The sequence below is a fragment of the Myotis brandtii genome, unplaced genomic scaffold, assembly GCF_000412655.1.
Source record: "Myotis brandtii unplaced genomic scaffold, ASM41265v1 scaffold215, whole genome shotgun sequence".
Taxonomy (NCBI): Eukaryota; Metazoa; Chordata; class Mammalia; order Chiroptera; family Vespertilionidae; genus Myotis; species Myotis brandtii.
In genome coordinates, this window is record NW_005358043.1 from 3273013 (window position 1) to 3291963 (window position 18951).

At 39.9% G+C, this 18951-nt stretch overlaps 1 protein-coding gene across 3 annotated transcripts in view; it reads left to right on the plus strand.

The window, feature by feature from the left end:
- PIP4K2A (phosphatidylinositol-5-phosphate 4-kinase, type II, alpha) overlaps positions 1 to 18951 on the plus strand; it is a 158228-nt gene that overhangs the window by 58193 nt on the left and 81084 nt on the right. The window contains exon 1 of one of the 3 annotated variants that reach the window (XM_014539361.1): positions 17064 to 17143. The exons of the other annotated variants lie outside the window; for them this stretch is intronic. Within the exon in view, the coding sequence (XP_014394847.1) occupies positions 17138 to 17143 (6 nt within the window). The 5' untranslated portion in view covers positions 17064 to 17137. Of the gene's footprint in view, positions 1 to 17063; positions 17144 to 18951 lie in introns of those variants that run through there. 3 annotated transcript variants of the gene reach the window in all.

The window sequence follows — 18951 nt, forward strand, 5'->3', positions numbered from 1 at the left end:
CATCACCTTTCAACATCTCGTGGAGTCAATGCCAAGAAGAATCGCCACAGTATTGAAGGCAAAAGGTGGCCCAACAAAGTACTGATGGGGTGGTCATAATAATCTGGCCACTCAGTGTATGTCCAATCTTTTTCTTGGTTTTTAGAACTTTGCATTTTTTTGCTTTATAATTTCCCCTAGATCTCAATATCCCCTAGATAATTTCCTTGCTATATGTTTATATAGAACTAGAGGCTCGGTGCATGAAATTTGTGCACTGGGGTTGGGGTACCTCAGCCCGGCCTGCGCCCTCTCACAGTCCGGGACCCCTCGGACATCCCTCTTGCAGTCTGGGGCTCTTGCAGTCTGGGACCCCTTGTTCCTTACCACCCGCCTGCAGCAGAGGTGGGAGAGGCTCCTGCCACCGCAGCTGCGCTCACCAGCTGTGAGCCCGGCTTCTGGCTGAGTGGCGCTCCCCCTATGGGAGTGCACTGACCACCAGGGGGCAACTCCTGGGTTGAGCGTCTGCCCCCTGGTGGTCAGTGCGCATCATAGTGACCAATTGTTCTGCTGTTCAGTCGATTTGCATAGTAGGGTTTTATTATATAGGATATTAAATATTATTCTCTTCCATCAAACTGCAACTGCTTCTCTCGTTCACTTGCACGTTGTATTCCATTTGCATTAGGATATACAAAACTGAGCCATGTTTAAGCAACTCTGTGTCAATCACTTGAGTCTAGATTCCATTTTTTCCAAAGGATGAGCAGCTAAATAATTGGATCTAGCAAGGAGCTTGACTATTAGGATGTACCAGCTCCTTTTTTTGTCTTTTTCAATAGAACTTCATAAAGAGGGCAGGCAAATCCTGCAGGGCAGTGGCCAGGTCACTGGGAGCCCCACCTTTTACATAGTGTCAGCATAGTCCACTCCCTGGAGCCTTTGTTGGGCAGTGGATCTGGGCAGGCTAGCCGATTCTGCTGCTGCTTAAACTCTTTCATGTAATACATCATTCCCATGGAAAATGTATTTACCTCGTATTAGTAAACAGGCTGATGAAGCTAGGATGTCTCATTTCTTACGCCGCCCCGCCCCATAACTGGGAGTCCTTTTCTGTAGAAAAACATTGATTGTTGCTAAGGTTTCTTTTGGTTCTAAAATACCTGATGCTATGAAGGGAGATACTGGAGGACTGACTTTCCCAGATGTAATTCTGTAACCATTCTCCCGTGATTTATGAGTCTTTATTATGCTAAGCTAAACAAACATTTTCTTTCAGTATTCTAGAGCTAATAAAAATCCAGTGAGCTTCATGTAAAGGATTGTGTTTTAATAAAAGTGGTAATTCAAAACACCTGTTTAACGCTGGCTTTCATTCTAATCAAGGCTCTGTTAATCCTTTGCTTGAGACATCCTGATTTTCCCTTTGCATTTTCTTTTTTAAAAAATGACGCATCCATTTGATTGAAATTTGATTCCTCTTAGTAAAACTGCCAATTTTAATTAAGTTTGAAAATTGAAATACGCCTGGGAGTTGGATGAAATTCAATATAATAATTTCCTTTACGTGTTCTGAGGAAGGGATTGTAAATTTGTGTAGATGAAGACATACATGTTCCTTCTTCTGTAAATGAAATACAACTTTTTAGTTTTGTTGGTGTTCATAAAAAATGCTTTTATGCCGATTGAAGGGAAGAGGTCTCTAAAAAAGATGTTCAATTTCAAGCTATGGCTACTTCTTTTTATTAGCTTTAGCAACTAGTCCATTGTGGGGTTTTAATTAGGAAAATTAGAGGCATTTTGTGTTATGAAAAATTGTGCTTTAATTTAAAAAAAATTTTAGAGGGGATTATTCTTCTGGGGTGTGTATGCTCAGTGTTTTCACCAGTTTATATTCTTGGGTGTATCATCCACTTTTTCCCTCTAATCATTTCCAAGTCAATTTGGACCTCATAAAAGTTCAGGATGTACGTACATTATTTTTTTTAAAGCTCTTAATCCTGACTCTGGAATGGAGAAATCAAGAGAAATAAATTTATTTTGTGTATCTCAACTAATTAAAATGTTATTTTTTAAAACTTCCTTTGATATCTCCTCTGTATAAAGATCAGCAGGGAACCTAGAGAAGGTTTTCGGCAAGCTGAGCTCTGGTTTCTGTGAGCACTTTTTGGTTTGCTTACTTTCATGAGAAAGATTGACAGTTATCTAAATGTGTATCAGGTATTCATTCTTGTCTTCAATGGATTATCTGTATTGGCCTTTTATTGACAAATGTACATGCTTTACATTTTTTTCTTTGATGACTTTGATTTGGTGGATGCCCTGCATTGAGGATTTCCCCCCTTCTCCTGACTGTGTGTTTGACCATGAGTAATTGTTTTTCCTATCAGTATTATCAAAGTAATTTGATTTTGCTGCCACAGTTGAAAATAATGCTTCAGGCTCTTGCCTCAGGAATATACCTTCCAGCTTAGTCACAGCACACCCTCAGGGTAGTATTAACAAACATGTTTTTACTTACTTTTAAACAAGTGCTGGAGTTCTGTGAAGATTAAAGAATGTGGATAGTTAGGAGAAAGACGGGTGTACTACTTCTAATCTTTTAGAAAAACTATAATAACCATTCCAGGGCACCGCGATTTTTAGACTTCCTTCACTGAACTTCCGTGTCTGGCAGAATTTTTTAAAACAAAAGCAATAATAATAATAATCAGAATTTTTTTGTGATTGAACATAGAATAACAGTAGAAAAGTGGGGTTTTTCCCCCTTTCCTTTAAATAATTGATCCCTGTTCACTAGGCAAATGGTAAGAGACAATTTCTAGATAAAATGTTTATTTTGAAAAATGTTTTGTGAGATCAAGAGAAGCAGAAAACAAGGGAAGGAAGTGTAAGTAAACCAAAATTCCCAAAGAGGTGCTGAAAGGAGAGACTTTATTCAGGTGAAACAGTTTGGAAACCTCTGAAATACAGCACCAGCAGAAACTGAAAGTGCACTGCACCTAGACAAAGGGAGGCTGCTTTTTATAGAGAAAGTTCCCAATTGGTCCAATTTTATGCAAATAAGGTTTCCAGATTCTTACAGCTCTAATTGGTTTGAATCATGCAGTTCTCATTGGTTGGTATTGTGCTTGTTTGTTTTTTATATGTGTACTAGAGGCATGGTGCATGAAAATTCGTGCAGTCTGGGGGGGTCCCTCAGCCCAGCCTGCGCCCTCTCGCAGTTCGGGAACCCTTGGGTGATGTCTGGCAGCCCGGGAGCCCTCGGGGGATGCCCAACCAACTGGTTAGGCCCGCCTAAGCCGTTAGACGTCCTTAGCGCTGCTGTGGAAAGGCTCCCGCCACTGCCGCTGTGCTGGCCAGCCATGAGCTGGCTTCTGGCTAAGTGGTGCTCCCCCTGTGGAAGCACACTGACCGCCAGGGGGCATCTCTTGCATTGAGTGTCTGCCCCCTGGTGGTCAGTGCACATCATAGCAACCGGTCGTTCCTGGTCGTTTTGCTGTTAGGGTCAATTTGCATATTACCCTTTTTTTTATATAGGATTTTATTGATTTCTGAGAGGAAGGGAGAGGGAGAGAGAGATAGAAACATCAATGATGAGAGAGAATCATTGACCAGCTGCCTCCTGTACGCCCCCTACTGGGTAATATATGCCCCGACTGGGAATCGAACTTCCACCTCCTGGTTTATAGGTCAATGCTCAACCACTGAGCCATGCCAGCTGGGCAGTATGATGGCTTTTAATGTCCCAACCCCTAATTTTATATCATACAGGGGTGCTTTTTAAAATCACCTAAAACCTAATTTTAATTATGTTAATTTATTCTTACAGTGGAAGAATATAGAAAGAAGATGAATGAAACCTGCTTCAAAATGCAGGGTATTATTCAAAGTGCAGGTTTCCTGGAGCCCCATTGGAGATCATTACTACACATTTCAGTGTAGGGCCTTGGTCCCAGGGACTGTTCATGAGGAGAGTGATGAGAGAATAGCCCACCAAATTGCAGAATGCTGGGTCTCCAAAGGGCAAGGCTTCCAGAGATGGAACATCTGTTAGAAAGTGCACTTGTGAGACCCTGTCTTCCGTGGTGAACCAACGCTGTACATCCTGAGGCTTGATGTGCATCAAGGCTCAATGTTGAATGAATATGTTTTGTGGGGTTCTGTGGTAGCATGCTCTTTGTTCCGACAGTCCCTTTGGTGGTGATGGCCTGAGTTCTGGTCTTGTTTCAGCATCATGGCTACTGGACCTTGGAGCCAGTGCAGGTCATGCTGCTCACCTTGCTCTGTGTTGCTTCTTTGAATACCAGCTGGACTTTTCATCCAACCATTGAGCCTGACTGCACAAAGAAGAGACCATGTACCCCATGAGTACTAGGGCATGAAAAGGCCTGCTCTCCTGTGGACAGCGAGTCTGTGAACAGAATCTACACAGGCTAAATTAGGCAGAATGTGTGGTTATGACTGGGCAGGTTTGTTCAGCCCAGAGCACATCATGCTGAGTCGTAGCAGCTCTGGATTCTGGTTTTGATGCTAAAAGTGTTAGGATCATCGAAGGAGGAATGTCTGAGGCCAAAGTGGTAAGGGATTATAAATTTATTAGGTCATCTGGAGACCAGCTGGGCTGAGCCCCCAAATGGCACCAGAACCCAGTGACTCAGAGTCAGAAATTTTAAAGGACTCCAGGCGGATTTTTTCAGCAGGGAACTCTCTGGGAGCGTTAGATCCTGGGCAAGTCCAGAGGGGAAATGGGTTTAGCAAGCGGAATGTGGTCTTAGCAAATGGAATGTGGTCTAAGTGAAAGGTAATATCAGTTGTGAAGTGGTCTAAAGGTCAGTTCCCAAGGGAGGGGGTATTCGATTCAATTATTTGATCAGACCTAACAAAAATTAAGTAATTCATGGTGCTTTAGGAATGAGTCACTTCTTTGGTTTTAATTTGCTCATCTTTTGGTCATTTCTAGGTCCTTTCTGCTCTTAGATTCTGAAATTGTATTTGTAGATGATTATGAATGGAATCAACAGGTGAGAATATGGCAGTTTAAAAAGAGATGTCTGTAAAAGATGGTTAGTTAGCACCAGTGGAACCAACCCAGGTTTCCAATCGTGAGGCCATTTTTAATCTACTGTGGATGGATGGATGGATGGATAGGTAGGCAGATAGATAGATAGATAGATAGATAGATAGATAGATAGATAGATAGATATTCTTCCATTCTAAATCTAAAACTTCTTCCACATCTCCCCACATATATGTGCTTTGCCTCCACCTTTAAAATATTCTGCAATAGAGTTATTATTGTACAATAAACACCCCACGACTTAAGTGGCTTAAAAACAACTCTTTATTTGCTCATGATTCTGCAATTTGGAAGTAGGCTCTTGAGCAGTTCTTCTGGTCTCTCTCACATGGCTGCAGTCACCTGCTGACACCCTGATGGCCCCCCTCAAGTGTCTGGTGTCCAGCTGAGGCTGTCACAGCAGCAGCCTCCCAGAAGGGCAAGCCCAAGGCACAAGCACTTATCTGGCTTGTGATGTTCCATGGCCAGGACAAGCCTCATGGCCAAGTCCAGAGTCAATGGATATGGGGAGATGTGATTCACTGGGGACCATTCATGTGCAGTCTACCACCTGTTTATACCCCGAACTTGTATTTTGGAAGTCCGTATTCCCAATCCTAGATTGTAAACATACACAGAGCAACATTTCAGTTTTTGCTTAACAGTGTATGTCCTGCCATGGAAGGGCTTGGGGCACAAGAAGTTATTTGTGATGATAGAGGTAATTGTCTATACTTCCCTGAGTGTGATCCAGAGGGAGCATTGCCTGTTCCCGTCTGGTTCTTCTAAATACTCTTTTTCAGGCTCCTTTGCCACGTCTTCTTTGTGAAGATTCTGGCCATTTTCTGTTTTTATCTGAACGAATGCCTTAGCGACATTATCAATTCCTATAGCTGCATCTCTTCTTAAAGCTTTAATTAGTATCTCTTTTGCAGATGACTTCTGAATATTTTTGGCCTCAGAACCACACGTGTTAGATATCTTCATATGAATAATCTGCACACCCAAAATAATTCATCTTCTACATACCCTAAATTTACTTCTCTTTCTGTATTTCCTGCTTTCGGTATTGGCTTCACTGTTCTAGTTTCAAAGGCTCAAAACCTTTTGTGTATTCTTAGCCCCTCCTTTCCCCCTTCCTCTGCCCTTCCTCTCCTGTGTCCCAGCCACTACATCTGTGCCTTGGCTCATTGCCCAGGGCCTGCCCTATGATTCCTGGCCTCCAGGCTTCATTCTTACTCCAAATTACATTCCACAAAGTGGGGAGCTAAATCCTTAGACTGTCCTCGTTTTGTAACTCCCAGGCTCAAAACCTTCCTTGACTCCTTCCTGCCCACAGAGCAGAAACCAGCCTTCTCCGCCTGACCTGGGAAGTTCTGTCAGTTTGGTCCCTTGAAGTCCTTCACTGTCTTTTCCGTGTTGGTGACACGCTCCCTTCTCCAAACCTGAGTCCTTTCCCTCCTTCAAGAGCTGACGCCAGTATTTCCTCCTGCAAACTCAATGAGTGATAGTCTCTTCCTGTTACAGCATTTTATGCCGCTGACACTTTTTAAAAAAATTGGATAGACTATATTTTAGAGACGTTTTAGGTTCACAACAAAATTAAGGGAAACGTGCAGAGTTCCCACATATCCCAGCCTCCCCCAGCATCAGCCTACTGCACCAGGAGGTGCATTTGTTACAGTCATTGAATCGACATGGACACCTCATTGCCAGCCCGAGTTCATAGCTTGCATTGGGGTTCACTCTGTGTTGTACATTTTATGGGCTTAGTCAAATGTATAATAACATGTGCACCATTATAGAACCACACATGGTGTTTTCACTGCCTTAAAATTTATCTGAGCTCCACGTATTCCTCCCTCCCTCCCCCCAAAGCTGCTCACACTTTTCACTCATCTCACACGTGTCTGTTTCTGTCGCTTGGTTTTGAACACCCCTCATCCTAGCCTCCCTTCCATACATAGTTCTCTAAAAAATGTGAATATATAGATTACATCTTTATAATCTCAAGCAAAGAGCAGTAATTATCGCCTATGGATGGCCCAAGTTTTTCACAAATTGGAAATTTTGGGGGATACACCACCAGTTTAGAGGTTGCTTTTGTAAGAGAGCAATGGAACTTGATGGTTCAGGGAAATATTCTTCAGCTTGGGACAGGTCAGGAGTATTTGGGGAAATTAGAGGTGATTTTTACTATGTAATAGTCGTGTGCATGCCTTCCTAATCTATAGATTTTAAAAATCTATGCTTCCTAAAAACTTTCTACTCTGCTAAATTGAGAAACAGAGGTAGAGAATTAGGCCTTGGAGACGAAGATTTCAGTGAATCTCTCTTTAAAGCAATCTCCTTTTATAACGGAAATAACCACCTCTTAATTAGTTTTCCGAATTCGGACTTTTTAAAGATGCTATTGAACTAAAATAAATAAGGAAGTAAATGTCAAACAGGTTAACAGTAATTCGTGCAGGATATGGAACTGCTGCAAAGAGCTGAACAAAAAAGTGTACAGACTTGTCAAGTTGTTAAGCGGCACTGTCAGCGAGGGTCTGAATGTTCCCTGGGTCTGCAGGCACCAGGAGATCGAGTGTGAACAGGGAACAAGAAGCACTAGGGGAAAGGAAGGTGATGCACCAGAGGAAGACATTACAGTTTCTCAGAACAAAGGTGTGAGTTGTGCTTGTCTTAGATTTGCTGATGGCAGTGAAGGGAAACAGGCACACCACTTCCGGAACAAAACCCCGTGTTGGTGTTTGCTTCTCCCCGTCTTCACTGGCTGAGTCCTTCGGTCTGTGCTGTGACTGTGGGCAGACATTGTACAGGGACTCGGGTCGCATGGACTCCACGGACTGTCAGCTGCTTTTCTCACCGTAGTCACAGGCTCATCAATGACTCTAATCCAAATAATCATATTTTGATTTAACCACATTCTGTTTTAAATGAAAGTCAGTAAACATTTACCAAGGGCCTAGTTTTGGAGCAGCAGGTGGGGATATTGATGACATGACAGTAAGGCATGCTCATCAAGTGGCAGGCGAGGTTGTAGACTCAGGTTGTCCTCACAGGGACCTCAGGGCACCTGGGCTTGAAACTACATTTCTGACACTGCATCTGAGGTGCCTTGAAAAGACTCACTCCCTTTTGTCTACATGTGAACTCTCACTTCCTTACGCCCAGTGGCCCCCATACTGGGGCAAGGATTTGAGAAGACAAAACTACACTGACATGTTTCATATTTGTCGTCTCCCTTTTTTGGTGATGAGTGTATGAAGTGTTTTTCGCGCATAAAATTATGAACAGCTTTTTGGGTGTGGCATCAAGGAATGACAGTTAGGAAGGAATCAGCACCTACCACCATGCAGGACGCCTTCTGAGAGAGGGAGAGAGAGAGAGAGAGAGAGAGAGAGAGAGAGAGAATGAATATGAGAGAGAGAGAATGAGAGAGAATGCACTGAGCCACACCAGGCAGGGAGATAACATTCATTTTAACTTCCTTTTATTAGTAGATGAGGCAAAGCTGGAATCTTTTCAGGAGGAATTTTTACTGTGGGTGTCTGGGTAAAATGAAAAGAGCAAAAAGTTTCGGACTCTTAAATAGAACAGATAGAGTGTATTTTATTCAGAGCCTTTGTGTTTGTTTTATTCAGTTGCCATCTACACTGAAGCAGTTTTCCTCTGGTTACTTTAAGTAATTAAACAGGTGTTTTGTTTTGTTTTCTTTTTAAACTTTATGCCCTTTTTATTTATTTATGTGTATATAAGATAAGGCATTTGAGTGCTGTGGCCGAGAGCCCAGGTTCTGGAGTTGCACAGACCAGGTGATCAGATCAGACCTAATAGTGAAGAGGTCCTCATGACCTTAAGCCAGTCACTTAATTGCTCTTAGCTCCCATGTGCTTATCTGTAAAGGGGCGGGGAGTATAATAGTCCTATCTCTTTCACACTGTTGTTAAGATGATGACATAGAAAGACGATAAAGCAGTTCGCAGATAGCAGACACTTGGTGAGTCCTAAGTAAATGTTTGCCTTGAGGAAGGATGTGGTGTTCCTGTTAATTTTTAGAAATGATGAATGCTGAGGATGGGAGGGTGCTGCACAAAAAGAAAACCAAAGAACATAAAACAAAAATGAAAACTACTTTCCAAAATCAAGCTTCTTTTTTCCCTTCTTATCCTTGTGTTACTTGATACTGTAACACAATTAAGAATATTCAATGTCCTATTCCCCTTACCTTTTCACCATAATTTTTATTTTTAAAAAATAAGCCTTAAGGACTTCTTTATTCCCTTATTCATTCAACACTGAGCTGGTTGCTTGGCATGTAAGTGCGTATTTTACCCGTGAGCAACGTGCTTCTTGTTCGGCGAGTAGAACAGATAATACGCTTATCCCAATGGGATATGAAAGAAATGTTCCAGTTAATACTATGTAAGATGCATATGTGGCTTAAGAACTGAAAATTGAGGTAAGACCAGTTGTTGATTTCAGTAAGCAGGTGCAGACTATTAGAAAGAGACACAAAGGTGGAGGTACTAGCCTAAAAGCACAGTCGGTATTAATGCTTTTTTTTAAACTTTTCATTTTGAGATAATTTCAGACATATAAAAATGAGGCAAAAAATAGTACAAAGAATTCCCATATGCCCTTCCTCCAGATGTTAACATTTTACATAATCAAGAGTAGTACCACTAATGAAGATCAGAAAATTAATACAAAATTGTTATGTAAACGACAGATCTTAGTCACATTTCCCCGGTTGTCTCATTGTTGTGTCCTCTCTGGTCCAGGATCAGGAGCTGCATTTGGTTGTCCTGCCTCCTTATCTCCTCTAACCTGGAGGAGTTCCAACGTGTCTCTCTGGATCTCTAGACATTTGATGAAGGATATGGAGCAGTTATGTGGTAGAACGGATTTCCATTAGGGTTTATTTCCTAATGGTCTGGTTCAGATTCTGCAGTTTTCACCAGAATACTAGATTATTGATTTTTTTCATTCATTTCAGTGGATCATATCAGAAGATGCATGATGTTGACTTAATCTCCTTACTGATGCTGTTAACTTTGCTCTCTTGGTTATAGTGGTATCAGCTTTCTCCATTGTAAAATTACTATTTTTCTCATTGTTCTCAATGAGTATTTTGTGGAGAGTTACCTGAAGACTATGTAAGCACCCTATTTCTCACTGTACATTTTCTCATTAATTTTAACATTCATTGACGATTCTTACTGGAAGCAGTTATTGCTGTAGTATTTGCCAGTTAGTGATTTTAAAATTTGTATCATTTCTTCTACATGTATTAGTTGGAATTCTACTGTAAAGAATAGCTTCTTGCCCTGGCCAGTGTGGCTCAGTTAGTTGGGCATCGTCCTGTGCATTGAAAGGTTGCTGGTTCAGTTCCCTGTCAGGGCACATGCCCGGATTGAGCTTGATCCCCAGTAGAGGTTGGGTAGGATGCAGCCAGTCAATGTTCTGCTCTCACATCAATGTTTCTCTCTCTCTCCGTTTCTCCCTCTCTCTCTCTTTCTCTCTCTCTCTCTCAAACCAATAATTTTTTTTTCAAAATAAGGAATAGCTTCTCATCTTTCTCTTTATCTATCTATCTATCTTAGCATGAACTCATAGGTTCTTATTCTGTGGGTTACAGTCTATTATTATAGTTTACTAAAAGGTTATATAAAAATATTTGGAGGAGGGATTATTACTAAGCAAAGAAACTATTTATTGACTATCAATACCAAGTGCATGTCATTAATGTGGTGGTATGCTATGGTCTGACTGTGCTGCTTTCTGGGCAGCGTATGTGACTTGACTTCTGACCCATGAGAGGTTGTCATCTTGGTTCCTATCAACCCCTGTCTCCATCTTATCATTTCCTCTTGTAATAATAATAATAATAATAATAATAATAGAATTGATGTGTCAAACTGCCTGAGTCTCCTAGCTTAATTGGGATGGGTGACAAAGGAAGGTGAGAGGATTTTGAACCCAGATACATTGCAGTAATTGATAGATGAGTCAGACCTGAAATTTGCACATCCTGTCTGAGCTTTAGGTGGGTGTTGTGGTTCTTTAAACCAAGCTTCTATAACCTGAGTTTGTTTTTTTTTTTTTGCTGTTTTGGGGTTTTTTGCTATCCTGTGGCTCACTCTAACGTTTTGCTGATCATCTTACACTTGGTCATATCTAAAAACAGAACAAATACAACTGTTCTTGAAGCTGCTGACTTGGTGGACACACACTTACAGGTAAAGCAGTTTCCATTGCCAAATTTCCATTTCATATGTGATGAAGATCATTTTTATCCAGTTATATTCTTAACAGTCATTTGGTAATTCTGCACTTTAATACCTAAGTAGCAACATATATTCTGAATAGCCACCAAGTAGGCCATGGAAACAAGCTTTATGGCATCATAATATATAATAAACACCGCCAGTGCTCTCAGTGTTAGTGCTCTGCATCAGAGGGTTAGAGGAAAGAATAAACACATAACTAAACTGTTATCCGATAATCGGGGCACTGTAAGTCCTTGTTAAAATTAGCAAGTTGGGTCAAGGAAAAGGCATGGTATCGTTAACAGCTTCACGTTAAACAAAAAGGCAGTCCTATATGCTCTATTCATGCTGTGGCCTGTGGTTGGAAACCTATCTAGTGGGCAAGTTTTTTTAGTCAGGTGGACCCTGCTTACCAAGTACGGGGCATCACATAACAGTCTAGTCACCGGAAGGGTCTGTCTTAGTCTATGTGGGTTGCTACATCAGAACACCACAGACTGGGTGGCTTATAAACGGCTGTTCTGGAGGCTGGAGGTCCAAGATCAAGGTACCAGCATGGTCATGTTTTGCTGAGGGTCCTCTTCCTGCTTCATAGGTGGCGCCTTCTCTCCGTGTCCTCATGTGGTAGAAGAGTCTAAGGATCTCTGGGGACACTACTGATCCCTGTTCATGAGCTCCACCCTTTTGCCCTAAGCACCTCCTAAAGACCTCACTGCTTAACATCGCCATCTTTGGGGTTTAAGATTTCAACATATGAATTTTGGGGGACATAAATATTCAGACTGTATAGCAACATCTAATACCTCTTCCTGTTTTCCCATCACTTAGTGAAGGTAAAATATCTTTTTTCTTAATCCCATTTTGAAAGAAATCTTAGGTTTTTCCCCTCAGTAGAATTTAGCACATTTATTGCTATTGTAATGACAAGCTCTGTTATCTTTGTTGTGAAGTAATACTTTCCATAAGAAGTGTATTTCCTCTAAAGCAGTGGTTCTCAACCTTCCTAATGCCGCAACCCTTTAATACAGTTCCTCATGTTGTGGTGACCCCCAATTTCATTGTTACAAATTGAACATAATTAAAGCATAGTGATTAATCACAAAAACAATATGTAATTATATGTGTGTTTTCCGATGGTCATCGGCGACCCCTGTGAAAGGGTCGTTCGACCCCCAAAGGGGTCGCGACCCATAGGTTGAGAATCACTGCTCTAGAGTGTTAAAAAAGATAGGAGAAAAGTAGTGAGATTGGGTTAACAAATGAACAAATTAGGAAAATGACATTTCCTAAGGCTTCTCTGAGGTTAGGCCTACCCCCTCAGTGAAAATGGTAAACCACCTGACATTTTACATTTGGATACGTTATTATTTGTATTTTAACTTTATCTTTAGTGTTTTTTATATGTTATCTAAAAGTCACTCTTGATTTTTGAAATCTAATATAGGATTTTTTAAAGGACAGCCCGTTTTATTCACTCAGTTGATATATTGCTTTCCTTGAAATGAACATTGTCATCCCCTCTAGCTTACTGTGCTAGTGGAGATATTTCCGATTTTAGAGTAAGTCTAGGTCTAGGGAGCTCTTTATGCATCCATATTTTTGAAGAATGCAAACAGGTAACATTTAAACTACATGTAAGTAAAATATGAAGTAAAACATGCTTATAGTAAGTGGTTTCTTTTCCCCCTTCTCTTTTCAGGCTTTTAATAGTGTTGTTTAGAGATGGTGAGTTTAAAGATGTTTAATGAATACATTCTTAAATATATTGACCTAAGTCTCCCATAAATGTTCTGTTCTTTTTGATTAGCCATCAATTAATTTAATGGGAGTGAGGGAGAAACTTGTTTATTGTTGTCGTTTTGTTTTTGTATCACTTTAAAGCATTTAGGGTACCATTTTTCCCCTACGATTTCTGGGCCTTTGGATGATGAAAAAGGTTCATATATGTTATAAATATGTTTTCAATAATGGACATGAACATTCTTTGTAAATTTACAAATACTATGCAAATATACAAACACTGTTTTCCTCAAGAATGGCTCAGCTGGTAGAAGTGAATAGTGTTTGGAAAATATTTTATTTCATTGATTTTATGCCAGTAAAATTATCTTTTAGTAAGTCACATTGCATTCTGTCAGTCCAAACTTTGGTGACTTGATAAACAGGAATTTAATACTTGGCATTGTAGCTTTTGGTTTTTGGAGAGATAGATAAAAGTATCAGGATTTGTCTTTGTTAGATGTAATTGTAAAGTCACTTTTAAAGTGTGCACATGAAGGATTTAATTTAAAATTTGTTCAGCAGCCCAGCTGGAGTGGCTCAGTTGGTTGAGTGTCATCCTGTGCACTGAAAGGTTGCCAGTTCAGTTCCCGGTCCTGGCACATACTTGGGTTTTGGGTTTGATCTTTGGTTGGGGCATGTATGGGAGGCAACTGATTGATGTTTCCCTCTCACATTGATGGCTCTCTCTCCCCCTTCCCCTTCTCTCTACATCTCTTCAGATGGGTATTAAAAAATAAAAATAAAATTTGTTTAACAACTGTATCTTGCAGTTGGTCCCTAGGGTGGGCAGGAATGTACAAAGATGAGTAAAAGCTAGTTCCCACTTCCATAAAGTACTTATAATCTAGTAGGCAAAAAAAAAAAAGAGGACTACTGGCCAACTTTTCTCTCATATGAGAAATTTTGTGTTATCCTGCCATTAGGCAAATGCTTATATTTCTTATTCTCCTGTCTTTACACAAGGAATCAGTAGGGTCCTCAAATCATTGCTATCACTGAGTATCATGGGGATTCTTAAATTCAACAATGAAAGACTTTGCACATAGACAAAGCCCTTGTGTGGTTAAATAGCAGCAGTGAAATCATAATATGCCATATACCACAGCAAGGTTTTAAGTGACTTATCTTTCTTTACATATTAGATTTTGGTTTAATAAATGCAGGTTTATTTCAAATATTTCTTAGATGTCACATGCTGATGTGCAGAAAAAGGCGCAGTAGCTTTTGACTGCTTTCCTGTTTATGTTCTATACAAAGAGTTTTGTTTCTATTTTGAGTTGGAACCAGTGAGCATTGGTAAAGCTCTCATTCTTTCTTTCTTCTTCTTTTTTTTTTTTTTAATCCTCACCCAGGGATATTTTTTCCACTGATTTTTAGAGAGAGAGGAAGGGACGGAGGAAGGGGATAGAGAGATAGAGAGAGAGAAACATCAACTGGTTGCCTCCTTCCAAGGCCAGGGATCAAACCCAAAACTGAGGTACGTGCCCTTGATCAGGATTAAACCTGTGGCCCTTCAAGTCCCAGGGCTGATGCTCTAACCACTGAGGAACCAGCCAGGGCAAAGCTCTTTCTTCACTCTCAAAGGTCTGAGTGGATCCTGCTTGTCGTCAGGGGACATTTCCATCAAGCAGCAGTGACTTGGCATGGGCAAAGGGTCCTTTCCCACTGCTGAGGGACATAGATAAATTCTAGTCCTCTGGCATTTCCTGAGACGTATGTGATAACATGTGACAAAGGAGAAAAACAGCATAAGAAAAATTCACAATTAACAATTGTTAAATAACAAAAATTCAACTGAGCAAATTTTAAAGATCTAATTGGCTTTGTAGTTTCATGAAGAGGGCAGCACCCCATCTAGCAAGGAGAAAGGAGCTCCAAGGAGCTGTAAAATGGAAGGCAGAGGAGGCGGGGCAAGGAGAGAGCAGATGACCCCATCTTCTTTTGGGGGATGGAAGGCCTATGTGGCAGATGACCTCATTGGTGCTGTCCAGAAAATTCAAGACTGACCGCTTAAGACTACATTCCCAGGAAAGCATGGAACTGCAGTTAGGTTAGCTCTTAAGTCTTGGTTTGGTAATGTGGGACTTAGCAAAATGCCTCCTTTTTGGTTGTTTCTCTTCAATACATTGAAACAAGAAAATTTTGATTTTCCTCTGTTAGGATTAAAATTAAAAAAGCATGATTCCCATGGAATTCCATACAGCAATCCCTTGATTTTATTGTAAATAGATTTAGAGGCAAAAAAAAATAAATAAGTTAGCAGGAATTAACTTATTCAGAGTTGACAAAACATGAATTTGGAGTTATCTAAATCACATATCTAACTGAGTATGACTGATAAGCTTTGTTAGGTTCTTTAAACCATATTTTCCAAAGGCAAGCAAACTTAAGACTCTGAACTATAAGATCAAAGAGGAAAATACGTCTGAATGCAAAATTGACTCCTGAATAAAAAAAGACATTTGTGAAAAATTTTAAAGAAATTATGCACTATTTAAGATCTGTATCATAATACCTCAGATCTGACTTTGGAGAGACAATTTTAGAGTAGTCCTATATTCCTGGGCATATGATATTTGTAGTGCTGGGATGGGAGTAGGTCATATACTCACCTGCAGTCTGCTCTTTATTTTAAGGAAAACTGTTAGCCACAAATGATTCAGAAGAAAGATAATTGAAATATAAGAATGAAAGAAAAAAATTGAGTTTTTATAAAAGCTAAGAGTACAGTTCCCTGTCCGACCTTCTAGAAGTTTCCAGATTTAAAATCCAATGAGAACTGCGTAGATTAAATCTGGTGTGTGGATCCTTAATTCATGATCATAGCATTTGGAAAATGAGAAATTAATGTCAGTTGATCTAATTAGGAAATAAGGTTCTTTGTTATCTAATTCTCTGGGGGTTTTTGCTTATCTGTTTTTTAATATGCTTTTATTTACTTTAAGAGAGAGGAAGGGGGACTTGTTATCTAATTCTCTGGGGGTTTTTGCTTATCTATTTTTTAATATGCTTTTATTTACTTTAGAGAGAGAGGAAGGGAGAGAGAGAAACCCAGGCATGCTCCCTGACCAGGAATCCAACTGCTGACCTCTTGGTGCAGGGGTCAACGCTCAACCACTGAGCCACCCCGGCTGGGTGTATCTATTAACTGCTGACCTCTTGGTGCAGGGGTCAATGCTCAACCACTGAGCCACCCCGGCTGGGTGTATCTATTTTTATAGTTGGTAGAATAAATACCTAGAATGTGGTGGGAGGAGGTGGGAAAAGGAGAGAATTATTTATGCAAAACTCATGTGGTTTGCAAGTGCTTTTTCCTAAAATAATGAAAATGGTAGAATTTTTGTTCTTTTGCCATTTTTTTGAATTAGGAGTATTTGTGGATAGAAGATATATAATTCAGTTTTGAAAAGTCATGAATCATGCAATGATGACAGTTTACTTTTTTAATGACCAAGTTTTCAAAAAATGCTCGTTATTTTTATTATTTGTAAAACACTTGAACACATTTGTGGGTATATATGCATCAAAGGAAAGGGATAAAAACATCCTGTTTTCAACCATGAAAAAAATATTAGCTGAGCTAATGATTATTTTTTGAAACCACATCACTGTGCTTTACATTAAAATATAAAGTAAATTCAGATCTATATGAAAAAGTGATTTTCTGCATTTCAATGTGATGGAAGACCTAAACCAAAATCTAAATTGAGCTTATCCTCAACTTTCGGAAACATTTTCTGGACACAAGAAAATTATGTAAGAAATGTAGCCTGGTATGTCTGAGAAACAATCTCCTCTTGTTCTGAATAAAATAGCTTTAGACTATTGTTTGCTCAACAATTATTTCTTTTTTAGACAAAACTTAAGTTGCCTGTTGGGTTTCACTTATTAGAAAAATGCACTTACACATGTTTGAAATAGTCTTTTAGGCTAAAGAATGTAAGTCCCCAGGAAAACAAGACTAATTCAGCATATCGGATAGAGAAGCTCTGAGCTCGGAAGCAAGTTATTCTGAAGTTTTGAACAGAATGTATTTTTAGAAATGAGGGTGAGTAGAAACTAACTTACAAGAAGGCAGTTTAAATATTTAGATACCAAAAGTGCTGTTAATCGCTTGCAATCATTTGATATAAATTTATATGCCAAACTTTCAAAGTTTTTGCAAATTCCTGGCATGCTTTACCTGTGATTACCAGGGGCATCATCCCACAAGCCCACAGAGGGGACTCCGCTGGACCCCGGCTTCCTCGGAAGGTACAGGACCACAGCGTTGGCTGTAATGTCATCTCTTTCCGTGGGGCACCATGTCCAGGACTTGAGGGTCCATTGTCAGAAATGTGTACTGAGGTTGACACCAGCATAGGGCTTACCATAGAGGAATCTAATTGTACCTTTTCCTTCCCATGATCCAAAGGAGGCCAGTTTCCCCCTCTTCTGAGTTATTTCACTTTATTTCTTGTCTATTCAATGAGAATAATCCGACTTCATCATCATGAGGGGACAAGCAGCTAGTACATATGGAAGTTTTGGGGACTGTTTTACAATGAGATGTGCCGATGGCTGTGTGAATGCTGCCTAGCGAGCCTGCCCCTGGCCAGCGTGGATGTAAAGAGGACTGAGTTTCTATCTCAGCGGCGCTTTACTCTCAGAGCATGCAGAGGGTTCTGCCAAAAATACCCGGGGCTGTTTATTCCTCCAAACACACAGCTGAATGTCCTGTACTCTGAACCCCCCCCCCACCCCCCATAGAACAATAGACTCCAAATATTTTTATCACATACCATGTGTGTGAAATCTAAGTATGCAAATGCGTACTTATTTATATATTATATTCATGTGCAAAATTAATGTTATGTACATATTACAGCATCCCAACAACTAAAAATTATAAGACTAAATATTTTAAAATAATTTTAACACTATAAAAATCTTTTGCCCTCATTATAATAATCATTTTTTAGTGAAAACAGTATAATTAATTTGTGGAGATTTTTAATGAAAATTTTATTTTAATGTTGATTTTTTTTAAGCCTACATCGAAGGTTCTGTATATTTTGATTCTTGCTTTTAATAGCTTTTGTTGCTGAAAAACACACACACAGATTTATAAATACAAATGGAAGAACTGTATCACTGGCCAAATATCTTGCTCCTTCCTTGTCTCAGCCCATCCTGAGAGTTTTAGTTCACTTGACAAAGTTTTTAGTTGACTTCCAACTGTTAAATTTCATTTTTCCTGAAAACAATTGAAGTTATTGGAAGGTATTATTGTTTATAGGGCATGAACAAATGGGTTCAAAGCCCATTAACAGATAGGCTTAAAACTCTGCAAGATTTCTAATAAGCTAAAATATTCTGTTTCCAAGTTTTTGCCTTTTCATAGGTGACGCGGTTACATTAATTTTGGCCACAAGATCACAAAATAGTGGAAGCATGTCCAAACATCTGTTTTTAGAATTCTCTCTTTTCAAAGCTTCAGTTTCTCTTGAAAAGCAGTTACTTTCTTAGTTGATGCTGAGTCTTCCCTTTAATTTGAAAAGAACCTTAGTGTGTTTATTTCCTTGCTGCGGACGAGCACACTACTGGCAGGCACCTCTGAGCCCGGCAGAGGGTCACAGATTTGGAGCACTGCCTTTTGCAAAGGAAACACGCATGACTCATCTTTCAAATTTCACTACTTTTTTTTTAATATAAATTTTTTTCTTTATTGATTAAGGTATTACATATGTGTCCTTATCCCCCATTGCCCACTCCCGCACTCATGCCATCACCCCCCTGGTGTCTGTGTCCACTGGTTAGGCTTATATGCATGCATACAAGTCCTTTGGTTGATCTCTCCCCCTTACTCCCACCCTC